Source organism: Pseudopodoces humilis, chromosome 3 (genome assembly GCF_049639895.1).
Source record: "Pseudopodoces humilis isolate 2021_Gansu_Grassland_sample_001 chromosome 3, ASM4963989v1, whole genome shotgun sequence".
Taxonomy (NCBI): domain Eukaryota; kingdom Metazoa; phylum Chordata; class Aves; order Passeriformes; family Paridae; genus Pseudopodoces; species Pseudopodoces humilis.
Window position 1 is genome coordinate 98,866,813 of NC_142202.1, and position 12,849 is coordinate 98,879,661.

General features: G+C 42.1%; 1 protein-coding gene across 6 annotated transcripts in view; it reads left to right on the top strand.

Moving 5' to 3' along the window:
* The first annotated feature begins 1,745 nt into the window (after positions 1 to 1,745).
* Positions 1,746 to 12,849, top strand: part of ASAP2 (ArfGAP with SH3 domain, ankyrin repeat and PH domain 2) — an 87,344-nt gene continuing 76,240 nt past the window's right edge. For all 6 annotated transcript variants that reach the window (XM_088052371.1, XM_014251483.2, XM_088052372.1 and 3 more), the window contains exon 1: positions 1,746 to 2,051. In XM_088052371.1, coding sequence (XP_087908497.1) covers positions 1,926 to 2,051 — 126 coding nt within the window. In that variant the 5' untranslated portion in view covers positions 1,746 to 1,925. The remainder of the gene's footprint in view (positions 2,052 to 12,849) is intronic.

Here is a 12,849-nt window from a genome sequence, read left to right on the forward strand (position 1 = left end):
GTTGCAGATTTACACTGTATCTGACGGAAGAGCTGCTGCAGAAAGTCAAAGTTCAGTAGAGTTTTCCTTTCAGACTACAAGTTTTTCATCCCCTTCAAAATACCAAAATAAATATGCCACACTGGAAGATACGGTAGGCAATTTAAGAATGCTAGTGTTTACAAAGTTTGGGTAATAGTGTGACAAGTGTTGCTTTAAAGGTACCACCATCAGCTGATGCAAAAATGAAGATGTAAGATCACACACTTTTAGCAAGAATGAACATACTCAACTATACTTACTTATTATGTAATGTACGAATATAGACAAGACATTTAATGCATTAGCAGCAGAACAATGTATACCTTTACATGCCATAGTAACAGATCAGGCATAAGTATTAACAAGGAGAGTGGCAAAGAAGTTAAAAGCAAAATAACAGTGGTAACTTTCATTGGAGAAAATAAGGAATTATTAGGATGGGAAGACTATTAAGAGTTAAAAAATGGAAAGAACATGCAGATGGTCCCTGTTCATTCATTTGATTTACTACAACCAGTAAAATAAATATGGTTGACAAGCCTTATTATTTATGCTAAAGGATCTAGCAAGGATTGCAAAGGGCAGTAACATCTGGACAGGCCTACAGTTATTTATTTGGACACTTTACAAATGGCAGCAAAAGAGTACCTGCCTACTTATCTGAATTCCCTGAAGAGTTTTAAAACAGAGTAATAAAGAATCACTTATAGAAAGCTAGTAACTGTATCACCAGAGGGGAGTGAAAGAGACACAGGAGAGTTTCTGGGCCAAAATACAGACTTCTGAAGCTTTCTGCAGGAGTCAGCCCGAAGTCCTAAGGGCTTTGAGGCAAAAAGAAACCACTGCCATGGATCGCATGCCCGTATTCCCAATGCAAGCAGCACCATGCTCGTTCAGTGACATCTTGCCTGTGTCTCTTCTGCTGCGTCAGTCACAAAAGCCTCAGCTCCGGCTGAGTTTCACCCTTTTTGCCTTGAGTAATTCTTGCGGCTTTATACTGAAGAACAAAGCACCTCCTATGATAGCTCTTATTCCTTGAGTACAGCAAAATCTGTCTAAGAATCTAGATTTAAACGTTACCTAGCCTAAAAGCATTTTTGCACGGACCTCTTGAGAACGACGGCATTTCTCTTTAGCTCCCTCGAAACTAGACAACGAACTCGTGAAACAGATTCAACTGTTGAAACACAAATTATGAGCTGTGAGGGAACTGTCCTTGCACCTGCGGGCAGAATCGGAGGGGACAGTGCAGAGACCTGTCCTGTGGGCTTCAACCTGCTCCCCCTCGCAGCAGGCAGTCACTGCGCCTCACCTTCCCCTGCCCTTGGGTTTTTGTTGTTAAACACTATCCGAACCACACGGCTGGATTCGTCCCGCTTGTCGCTGGGATTACCCAGCCGGCGCCTGCCACCTCCTCTCCCCTCGGGGCTCGGGGAGGACAGACTGAGGGAGGGAAAGAGGGAGGGGGCCGCCATCTTCTCAGGGCGGGCGCCGGTGCGGAGTGCGCGGCTGCAGGTCCGCTCCGGGGGCTGCAGGGGGGTCGCTCGGCCGCGCCCCCGCCCCGCGAGCGTGAGAGGGAGCGAGGGAGGAGGAGGAAAGCGAGAGGGAGAAAGCGAGCGGGAGGGCGGGGTGTGGAGGCAGCTCCCGCGGCTGGGCGTGTGCCCGGCCCCCGGTGCTGCGTGACCGCGCGGGAGGAGCAGGAGGAGGAGTGTGGGTGCGGGGAATTTCCTTGTGTGGCGGCGGAGGAACAACACCGCTCCAGACGGCGGGGCTGCGAGGAGGGCGCTGCCGCCGCCGCCGGTTGCCGAGCGATGTGAGGGGGAGCCCCCCCCTGCGCCCTCCCCTCCCTGCCCCTGGAGCCGCCTGCTTTCCCGCTCCCTCCCCTCGCTCATCCCCGCCCCGCCATGCCGGACCAGATCTCCGTGTCGGAATTCGTGTCCGAGACCAATGAGGATTACAAGTCACCCACCGCCTCCAACTTCACCACCCGGATGGCCCAGTGCAGGAACACGGTGGCGGCCATCGAGGAGGTGAGCCCGGGCGGGGGGCGCGGGGTGCGCAGCCCTCTCTGGCCTGGCTGCAGAGAACAAGGCGCTACCGGCGCTGGCTCCTGCCGCTCCCTCTCCCGCCCGGCCCCGAGCAGCGCCCTCGGCTGCCGCTCGGAGGAAATGGGGCTCGCCCGAGTGGAGAGGGGAAAGAAAAGGAGCGGGGGAAGGGCCGGGGCGCCGCTCCCCCGGCCCCGGAGCTCACGCTCCGCCCGCCCCTCAGCGCACGGCGGGGCAGGGTCGCCCGCTGTCCTCAGCTGGGGGAGCCCGAGCCGTCGCTTCTCGCTCCTCCTGACGCCCGAGGAGCCAGCCCTGATCCGGGCGGTTCCGCCCGCTCTCCTCGTAACTGGGGGATGGGGGGGAACTTGAACTCTACGGTCTCCTCCGTCAGCCTCTTCCTTCACAGCGACACCTGAACCGCCTTGGCCTCGCCAGCTGCCGTGTGGGGTTCGGCTTTCCCTGTTTGTCAGGGACTTTCCCTGAGTGTGTGTCTGCCTGCCTCCGGGCACAGGTGGGATTTAATCCGCTTTCTAGTTCCCGCACACAGAAATTTAAACGCACTTCCCCCGGCCATACGGTTTAAGGCAGCCTTCCCTGGGGATCCGCTCCCTCAGGCCGTGCCCGCCCTTCGGTGTGCGGGATCCCGAGCTCCCTCTTCCCTGCCTCCTCCGGGACAGCCGGGCTGCGGGTGCCTGGCGTGAGCCGCTTTTGTCTCGCCAAGGGCCGGGTGTTTTTCGGTCTTTAAAGATACTCGGAACGTGCCGTTGAACCTGATGGTGAAAGCCCACCCTTCCTCCCACGGGGGATGTCTGCCAACACTCGGGAGAGGGAGGCTCTTTTCCCTCCTATTTCAAATCAGAGGGAAATCTGGGACAGGTCTGAACACAGTGAGAGCACATTCCACATCTCAGTCATACATGCACAATGAAATGAGAAGCGTCTGTGTATCTTGACTCTAGCAGCTTCTCTGAAGTAACTTGTAGGAGGGGGGACTCTTACTTGTGCTGCAGATTAATTTGCTCCATCTACCTGTTACATCAGTTCTTACAGTGTGTGTTTAGTTGATTTGTTTTGCAGTAAGCATATATTTTAAAAAGAGCCTCTTCAGCAAAAAGAATCTTGTCAATTGTTGATGTCCCTTCTTACAAAAGAACTGCCACTAGCAATGGATTATTAACGTGTCTTAAGTGAACAAAACCCAGGTTAGGTGTTTAAACACCCTTTTCAGGATTTTCCTGTTTTGCCAGTTCCCAAAACCACTAAAGCAAGGAGCTGAATTCAAAATAATCTTGTTCCAGAGGTAATTTTCTGCCCTGCAAGCTTGCACTTAAATGCCTGGATTTAATTATGCTTTATTAACCTGATAGTCTTAAGATCAACAATTCTGTAACAAAGACAACGTCTTCCTGAATATTTGTAGTAATGAATAGTTTTAATTGCAAGGTAGAACTGCTTAATAATTGATTAATACAAGATCGAAGCTGGTATAAGCATTTGGGTAAAAAGCAGTTTTGTGAGGTTTAGAGATTTTTATTACAGTTCTGAAAAAAATTTGTTTTTTCTTTAAGTTGAATTTAGTGGTTTGGTGTTTGATTTTTAATGGAACTCAATCAGAACATTAAATCTTTCTTTGTATCTGCATATTTCTGTATTAGTTGTTGTCTGCTAGCTTAATACAAAATTATCTTTAGTAATAATGATGGTAAAGAATGAGCCTAGTAAAGTTTGCAAGGCAGGAGGTGAGAGATTGCAGAGACTGGCAGTAGTTGTTAATAGTATTGATCTATCTGGCACTTCTGGCAAAGTATCAGCAGTTCCTGCCTGTTTGTGCTGCTGTCTGAAAGCATGTGTGGAAACGACTACTGAATCTTTTTCTCTGTGATATGTCAAGAGCAACAAATACATTTTCATAGTTTCAAAATGATGAATTTTTTTTTCAGGCTTAGACTTCTTTGGTTTGGAAATACTCAGGTCATCATTTAGCATGATGTGCCTGGTTTTTCAGGTTATATGTGATTCATGGATAAAAAGCTGTCTATAAATTGTGTAATAGAGAAGTCAGGGCTCAGCACCTTTTTTCTGGGAGGCTGGGCAAGAAGTCGTTCATCAGCTTGTTATGAACTAAAGCTTATTAAAGAATGTATGTAAAAATGTTCAGGGAATACAAAGAACCTGTGCATTTCCAGTGGCACTGGTAGCTTTGGTTTCCAGAGCACACTGCTCACTTGCAGCAGGCAGTGTAGTTCTGGGAACTAGGAAGTCTGGCTGTGCATGATTGAGGGAATGTGTTACTTTAAAGCAGTTAATAGGTAAGTTGAAACTGGCTGACTGCTGACTTTGTGTATGCATTGATTTGAACAAGCGTCTGTAAGAGCTAGTTTATTAACTGAAGACACATTTTTGCTTCCCAGGATACTGTATACATTTATTAAGTCAACAAATTAAGTGCTAATACTGATACTTAGATGATGTGTGTTTATTGCTACTCACAGAAAACCTGGTTCTGGAATGGAGTATTCAGCTGCCTGCATGAAGCCAGCTCTAGCCACCCAAGTCTGGTGCTCACTTCAGAGCTGGGGAAGCAGTGCAGAAGCATAGGAGAGGGAGGCTGCTGTGATTTGTTAGCCTGAGCTCAACTGTCCAAAAACACAGATATGTTTTCACATCCTACTGGGATGTCTTTTGCACTTAACATTGCTCACTACTAGTTTTGTAATTCTATCTTTGTTAATTAGCAGGTATCTAATAGTGTCTTAAAAGTTTAGTTAATGAAGCATTCTATGGTGGTGTGGAAGAGGCTTGTTAAGTGAGGAAATCAATAAGATGTTGGACAATTAAAAGTGTATAATTTATCTGTATATCTTTGTGAGCAGTGGTATTGCCTTAAATCTGAACTTGGATTAACTGACCTCTGCCAGTTTCACAATATGGTTAATTCTTAGTACCAGTCGAAAATTATTTCAGTTTTACTGTTTTATGTGGTTACACACACTGATTACAGACCATGGATTATGGTTTTTGAGATCACCAGAAACACCTGCATTGCAGTTTGGGAGCTGGTGCCTGTTGAAACACTTGCAGAAAGAGCAACTGATTCTTTGCTGAATCTGTTTCTTTGCTCTCAGTAGTGGAAAAGGGATTAGGAAAGGCATGCTTGCGGAACACAAAGTGATTTCAAAGGAAAAGGAATCATAATTTCTGCATTGCTCTCAGATTAGGATGTTGCTTAGAAAAATGTTGGGAATGTTTAGCTTCTTCTGAAACAATATTATTAATGAGCAGTACATCACAGGCCCTTACAGGTTACTGTTTAATCTTTACATGTGTGATAGTGACTATGATTAAATAAGTTTTAATTGATACAGTGCAAAGCATGGTCACATGACTGGGGGAGGGGTTGCTTGAAATCAGTAATCTGGTTTGACAGCTGCAGCCTTTTTAATTGTCTTTTTCTATTAAAGGTCACAGGATCTAAAAATTTGTGGTGACCATTCTTAAACTATGAAAGCTTAATCTGATTTCAGTACTGCTGTTACTTAGAACACACGCTTCCCTCTTTTAAATTAAATTTTAAGTTAAATAAAATAGTCCCTAAGTTGTAATGAAACCTGCAAAATGGTTCTAGCAACTGTGATAGTTTTCAAGACTTTTAGAAAGTAGTTTAATAAGTAATTGAATGACTAGAATCTAACTGTGCCACTTTTTTTTGAAGCATACTCCTATAGGGAGTATGGAAACATTGAGAGAAGTTTAATAGGTTACTGGAACACCTCCACAGCATAGTGGCACTTGCCACTGGAATAAATGTGTTCTAAAAGTAGAGAGGACAAACATGGTGGAAATATGTAAAGTGTGCAACCAAAAGAAACAGTATAGTGGTACCAAGGGTGGTTTTAGTTCTCTGGATAGAAATAGATGTCAATTGCTTGCAGTCGATTTAAAAACCACTCTCGAGGAATTTTAGTAAAAGCTGAGGAATTCATGTTAGAGGCACAACTTGTAATTTCAAGTCTCTACTTGCCTTTGTTTTGTAGGTCCCATTCCATGATGATCATACCTCAATAATTCTGTTATTTTACACTTAAAAGGATTTTTTTTTAAATTTCCACTTTTATAAATGTAGCATGTAATTTCTGTATCAAATCCTTATATTCCTCACTGTCATTTATAATGCAATTTTCTATCAGAAATGGCAACATCTTGCCACCTAAGGCAATCCACAGTTTTCAACTGGCTTGGAGTGGTGTAAGGGATCGATGTTTATTGAATTTCATCCCCTCTTGTATGGTACACTTCTGTAATATATTCTCTTCTGCATTTTGGTTCTGTGAAGCTAACAAGGGGGAGATGTAATAACAGCTTGGTAGGGTAGAGGAATGTGCGTCTGGATACATGGCTGTACCTGGATATTTACTTTTTGCTCGCTATGTTCATAAGACTGGATTCTGTTTTCCTATTGTTGCTGATTGTGCCTTGCATTTCAAAGTTACATGAAGAGGGTGTTTGTGTAGTTTGAGAAGCAGTAGGAGGTGTCATTTACTATAGTGCATTTTGAGATATTTACTACAGTTTCTTGTATATTTCTTTTTAATAAAATATGCCCACTATAGCAGGCTCTTTAGTAGAACATATTTGCACACTTTTCTTATTTCATTACTAAATACACTTCCATAAATACATGTTGTTTAAAACTTTTTTTGTGTTCCACTTCTGCTTCCTTTCTGGAATCAAGATACTCTTGTCATCAGCATCCAAAGACGTTTCTGGAAAAGCCATTATAACACAAAAGGCATGATGATTTCAAAAGGAGTGTGGGAATTGTTTTCTTTTTGAGAGGAATATAGAGGATCAAAATTGCAGAAATACAGGAGCTAAACTCTACGTCTTCAGCTGGAACTTTGTGCATATTTTCAAGTAGTTTAAACCTTAAGCCTTTAATGTCAACATGCAGTCAGTTAAAACAATGTCAAACCACAAAAAAAGATTTCTGTGCACTTTACTTTAGTGCACATGGTGATAAATCTACTTCACATTACCAAATGCTCCCATTCCTCCTAGGAGGATGAATTAAAAGTAGAGATTTGTAAAGAAAGATATAAATCTTTCTGAAGTATTTTACTAATTGGGGGTTTTGTGTTTAGAATTTTCCATAATGTTGCTATATTTTTTTAGAACTGTCTTATCTGAATCTAGTGTACTTCATGCTGATGCTAGAAGAGGGTAATGTAGAAAGTTGTTACTTCTGCTTAGGTTTAACCCACCTTCCCTTCCTCTTCTTATCTTCATGTTGTTCTCTGTATACCATAATATGCAGCAATGTTAGGTAAAGCCTTTATTCTCAAAGGCATTGCAAAGTCACAGGACAAAAGCCTAATCCCTGCTCCAGAGTTCTTACAGTCCGTATGTTGAGTGGATCTGATGGATGAATACAGTTGAAAAAATGCAAGAAAACATAGTGCGCCTGACTAGTGTATAACGTTAGTAGCTAAACCACTGTGAAGTGCTTTCTTTTTATTTATATGTATTGAAGTAGTGGCTATTAAACACTTAGTTCAACTCTTAAATTTATTATTTTTTTATAATTTCCATCTTCCGTATGTGTGAGTACATGTATGTATTACATACAGTCATTCCCTGTGTAAGTTCCAGCTCTGCACCTTCTGAGTCTCACTCTTCACAGCCCACACAATCTGTCTGCCCCAGTTTCCCAGAAAAAACCTTTCCACTTAAAGCTCCACAAAAGTCAGGTCTAGCCTTGTTTAGGCTGACTCTTCCCTCTTGTCTTGTGTATCAAGCTCCTCTATGCTTTTGAAATGTTTACAATCTCCTTATCTTTCTTAATTTATTGGAACTTCTTTGCTACAGCGATTATTGGTGCTCTGTCCTACCTCTGTAGAAGTCCCTGCCTTGGCCCAGCCCTGTCCAAGGTACTGGAGCAATAGCTGGAGCTCAGGTGGGCTTCATGCTAAGATTAAATACCTCTCATGGATGGGCCAGTGACAAGAGCCTTCACTTGTTCTCAGTCCTTGCTTTCTCCAAATAAATCTTACGTTTTTCATGAAGTTGCTAGAGAGGGAAGAAGTCATGTTATGGTCAGGCATCTGTCATGGCAAGCCAAGATGCTGACTTCTATCCAGAAGATGGAAGGGCTAATATGTGAATCGCTGGTGTAAAGGAAGGAATCAAGTTGTGGAAACAAGTGAAGTGTTTGTTGAATAGTAGGGGTGTCATGGAGTTACTTTACCTTTAAGAAAGTTTAAGTTGCTGGGATCTGCCTGGCGTCTTTTCTCCTGACCAATTATCGGTCATTGCTGAGAATTGACAGCAGTTTAGGCCATTGAAAAGTGGGATCAACTTGTGAACCCTACCTTAAAGTGTAAAACCAGAGCTCTCTTGGTTCTCTTTGTTTCCTGGCTGGGAAGGGCGGCAGAGCCCCAGGCCTCCCGTTCCCTGCCCAGGCCATGCGGCCGGGCGGGGACTGGGCTGGGCCCAGCGTCTCCCGGCCGGGGGATGCGGGCCCTGTGGAGGGGTTTTTCTCCGGGCTCCGGCCGGGCCGGGCCGAGCCGATCTCTGGCTCGGCTGCAGGTTTTTTGCTGTGGCTGGATTCACTGGAGACTGCTGAGTGAAGAAGGAGAGAGAGAGGCTCTGGGCCTGCAGCGGGCTGGGCGCGGCGACTGCACTCTCCAGAGCAGCCATGAGGAGCTTTCCATCGCAGACGGCTCCAGCTCCTGCACCGGCTGAGGCCACAGAACTACCTACAACAGCCTGGGCAAGATTTTAACTCTTTCACTACCCAGATGAGACTTGCGGATTAATCTTTTTATCCAGACAGAGAAAAGAGAGTGATCAACATGAAAAGAGACTTTATAAACTACCAGTGACAGGAAAGAAAAGAAGCTTCAGAAAAGGTAGAGAATTAAGAAGATGCTTTAATTAAGCTGAAATATCTTTCTGTTAAAACTATGGAAATGGACAATAAGGTCTCGAAAACACTCCTTTAATTCATGACAGTAAATAGGGAGGAATAGAGTGTTCAAAGTGTAAATTTTGAGTAAAAAAGTAGAGTAATTATGGTACAGTGAAGTGCTGGAAGATTTGAAGCCTTGAGAGGCAATGAGAAAACTGTTTTCTAGTGAAGCTCACAGAAACAGATGAAGAAGACTTTTTGCCTTTGAATAACTTATCCTTAAAAATCCCATCCCTAGACTCATGGCCCATAGACACTTGAGAGTGATGTGAAAATGGGAGGAGTGGGCTCTAATAACAGCAGCTCTGGGCAGCTAACATTAGAGCAATGGAAAACTGTAAGAAAAATAGTTTTTCTTGTGAGAAACTCCATAAATTAACAGGAAGAAACTTCTGTTTCTCTATAAAGACTGGTGAAAAGACTGTAGCAAGAATTGGGACTGTTTTAACCATCAAAGTTCCAAAGTTTTTGTCTCTTTTTGTCATGTGAACAAGGGAATAGTGGGTAGACAGGGGATGAAAAGGTTTTTTCTGGAAGTTTATTCTGGTGTTCTTATTGTAGTTTGTCAATAAACTTTCTTTCTTTTTCCCTTTTAAGTTTTATGCCTGTTTTGCTCTTGTTTTAATCCATATCTCACAGCAAGAAATAAGTAATTTTCTTAGTTATTGGTTTAAAACCACGACAAGGGGCTGAATCAATTGTGTGCTAAAAGCAAAACAAAGAAATTAAAATCAAGACATATGTCTATATCTCTATATATATATCTATACATACATCTGTATTTCTAGGGAAAAACTCATTAAACTGAGAGCTGGTTAGGTTGATAGAACCAGGGAGTTCATGTGCTAAAGCCTGAACAAATATTCATTAAATATCCCGGGAAGGGGGAAAATGATGAGAAAAATCTACAGACTTGAAACATCCCAAGAAGAATGTCACAAATTATCTAAGCCTGTCAGACATGTGAAGAAAAATCCAGATATTCAGAGGAAAATTTTGTATTAAAGAACCTATGTAAAGATAAAAGACATATTTGCAAAGGTCAAGTTTCTTTAGGAGTGACAGGAGGCAGTAAAAACAAAAACACTCTTAAGCACGTAGAATTGCAAGGAGAAAATGAAGACATGATATGCAGTTAGAATGTAGTAGTATTAAAGATAATGTGGGTATTGCCAAATATAAACAAGTGTTCTGCTGCAGTGTTTGAGCTAAAAGCGTGGGAGAAGGTAGAATGGATGGTAGGAATAGAGAGACATGTAAGAAAGGCAATAAACAAAATTGTGAGTTTAAAGTACTCAGTTTGTTGGGGCTGGTTAACTTATTTCCCAGGATCCTGAAAGAACTAAGATGGTAACTAGCAAATATTTCTGACAAATCCTCTGAAGACTAGGATAATACCTGATGTAGCACAGAGGCTTAAAAAGGCAGGGATGGAAAGGAGAAATATTTACATCTAAAAAAAAAAAATTCCAATAAATGCAGAAATGCAGACCATGAGTGTTAATTTGAGGAGAGGTGTTCTTAATCAAAGACTGCAAGTATTCCTGGATGAGTGGCAAGCAAGTACTGTTTCCCCTCCTGCTTGCAGAAATGCTTGAAAAACACTCTAAACATGTATTTACAGCAATTACCACTGCTATTCGAGATGACAGTGCTTACACAATTTCTCCTAATGTGAACCTCTTGCACATTTGACTGTGCTACAAATGTGAGTCTCCTTGTTTACTCTTTCAGCAGTGCTGGAAGTTGCTTATGGGAAAACAGAAATACTGAGAATCAGTGGTGGTTATACCCAGGTTTCATATAGCATTAATACCTCTCCTTTCGTCCATTTTAACTGAGACAGATTGTTTTTTTTCCTTAACCCAGCTGGAAAATGTAGTTCTAGTTATGGGACAAGCAGAAGTTTGAAGTTTGTAACTAACTTTATTGAGGGCAAATTGAGGGCAGGACTTCTTTTCTTTTTTTTTGGTAGCCTTTTCCCCACACAGTCTCATGTTTGTTAGCACAAAGCTTAAGCTGTTCTGTATGCAAAAAGCTTACTCTGTAGCTGCTCTTGGTGGAGATAGAGACATCAGCTCAAAGAGTTTTAATATTGGAGATGAGATTTTCTGTGAATTAGGTGACCACAAGTTTCTTTCTTCTGGACTAAATCTACACTCCTTTTCTGAAGTTTACATCAATCTAGGGATTAAATGCTCAAGTAAATTTGTCTGGGAAGCAACAAAAAATGGTAACACAAGAAAGGGAAGACTCACAAAGTAATGGGCACCTGAAATGTTTAAGAGGTAACATGGAGATCAGTCAAATGTGAAGAACAAGAAAAGGAAATTTGAATTAAAAAGAAATTGAGAGATTGAAAGGGTTATCCAGAAGCAGAAGTACTGTGATGGCATATAAGGAATTGAAGGGTCAGGAATTGGGGAGAAGCATTAAAGAGGGGATAAGGAAATGCACAAAAAGTTGGAGGAAGTTCAGAGGAATTGGAATTGACAGGAACTGCAAAGGAAGGAGTGTGGAAGTGTTCACACAGGAAGTAGGATAAAAACACAGGCCTGAGAACGTGGGGGCAGGGCTAATGTGAAAAGGATCAGTGTGTCAGGGAGGTGGGCAGGAATACAGGGAAGGGATAGTGGGGGAGAACAGGGAATAATGGTGATCTCTTAGCTATAGCCTACTGTGTAGTTTAGGAATGGAAGAAGAGTTCTGTATGTTCCACAAAGAATGTGATATAATACTAAGAATTATGCAGAATTTATGAGATAGTATATACATCTCAATTTTATTTGGAAAGAAAAAATAATTTACCTTATGGGGGGAATTTATTGATGGAGGAACCGAGATACAGTATTGTAACTGAATAGGCTTTTTCTTATGAGCAATAGTGCCTTGCAGGAAATTAGCTTGGGTGGTGTGATTCAGTACTTTTCATCTCAAGTAGCAGGCTTTGTTTTCAAGTGAGTAGGTGTTGGATAGAATTTGAAAAATTTGCTTCTTTGTGTGTGTGAACTCTGCTTCACAAAAATATTTACTATGTAAGTGATGTACTGTGCAGTGTAGTGTATTTCTTTGGAGTATGTTCTTTAAGAGGTGGCTGTAAAAGTTAACATGAAAGAAGCTATGGTATAAATTCTAGCATCTGACTTGTTGAACCAAGAATAGAGAACTGAGAGAGAAGGCTAAAACTCTACTTCTTGTTGTCTTGGAGCAGTGTGGTGTTCAGAACCATCTGCTGTTTGTGGACCTCTCAGCTAGCCCTGATTAAAGATCAGATTATCAATGTAGTTCTAGCCTGAAATCTATAATTCTGTCTAGGCATTATGCTAAGTATGTGTGTAGATACATCAAAACAGCTGAAGTGATTAGAGCTGAACAAATTACTTTCACATTCCTAAAGCTTTGTACTACATTTAAAAAGCATATAGAAAGGGAAAATGGTAGTGAAGGGATGTGGATGTTCTTACAGATTATTTTCTCATGTTTTATGATTTTTGTTCATTGTTAGAAAGATTTCTTTCCTAGAGTATGCAATTTCAAGGAAACTTAGGTTGCGTTCTAGGGAAGTCAACTCAGAAACAAATGCATTTAGTAATCATTTTAAGCCCCTTCAAACAAAAAGGATTACTGTTTTGCTATTGCAATAGGAGTATAAATTTCCTTAGCATTTGCAGACAAAGAACCCCTGCTCCATAGTCAAATGCAAAACATGCAGTATGGAGTTTTGTGAAGTACATATTTTTAATAATTTGTTTGTTTTCCATCACAGTAGGTGCATGTTACACAACAATAGAAAAAATGCCAGCAGAGTCTGCCTAC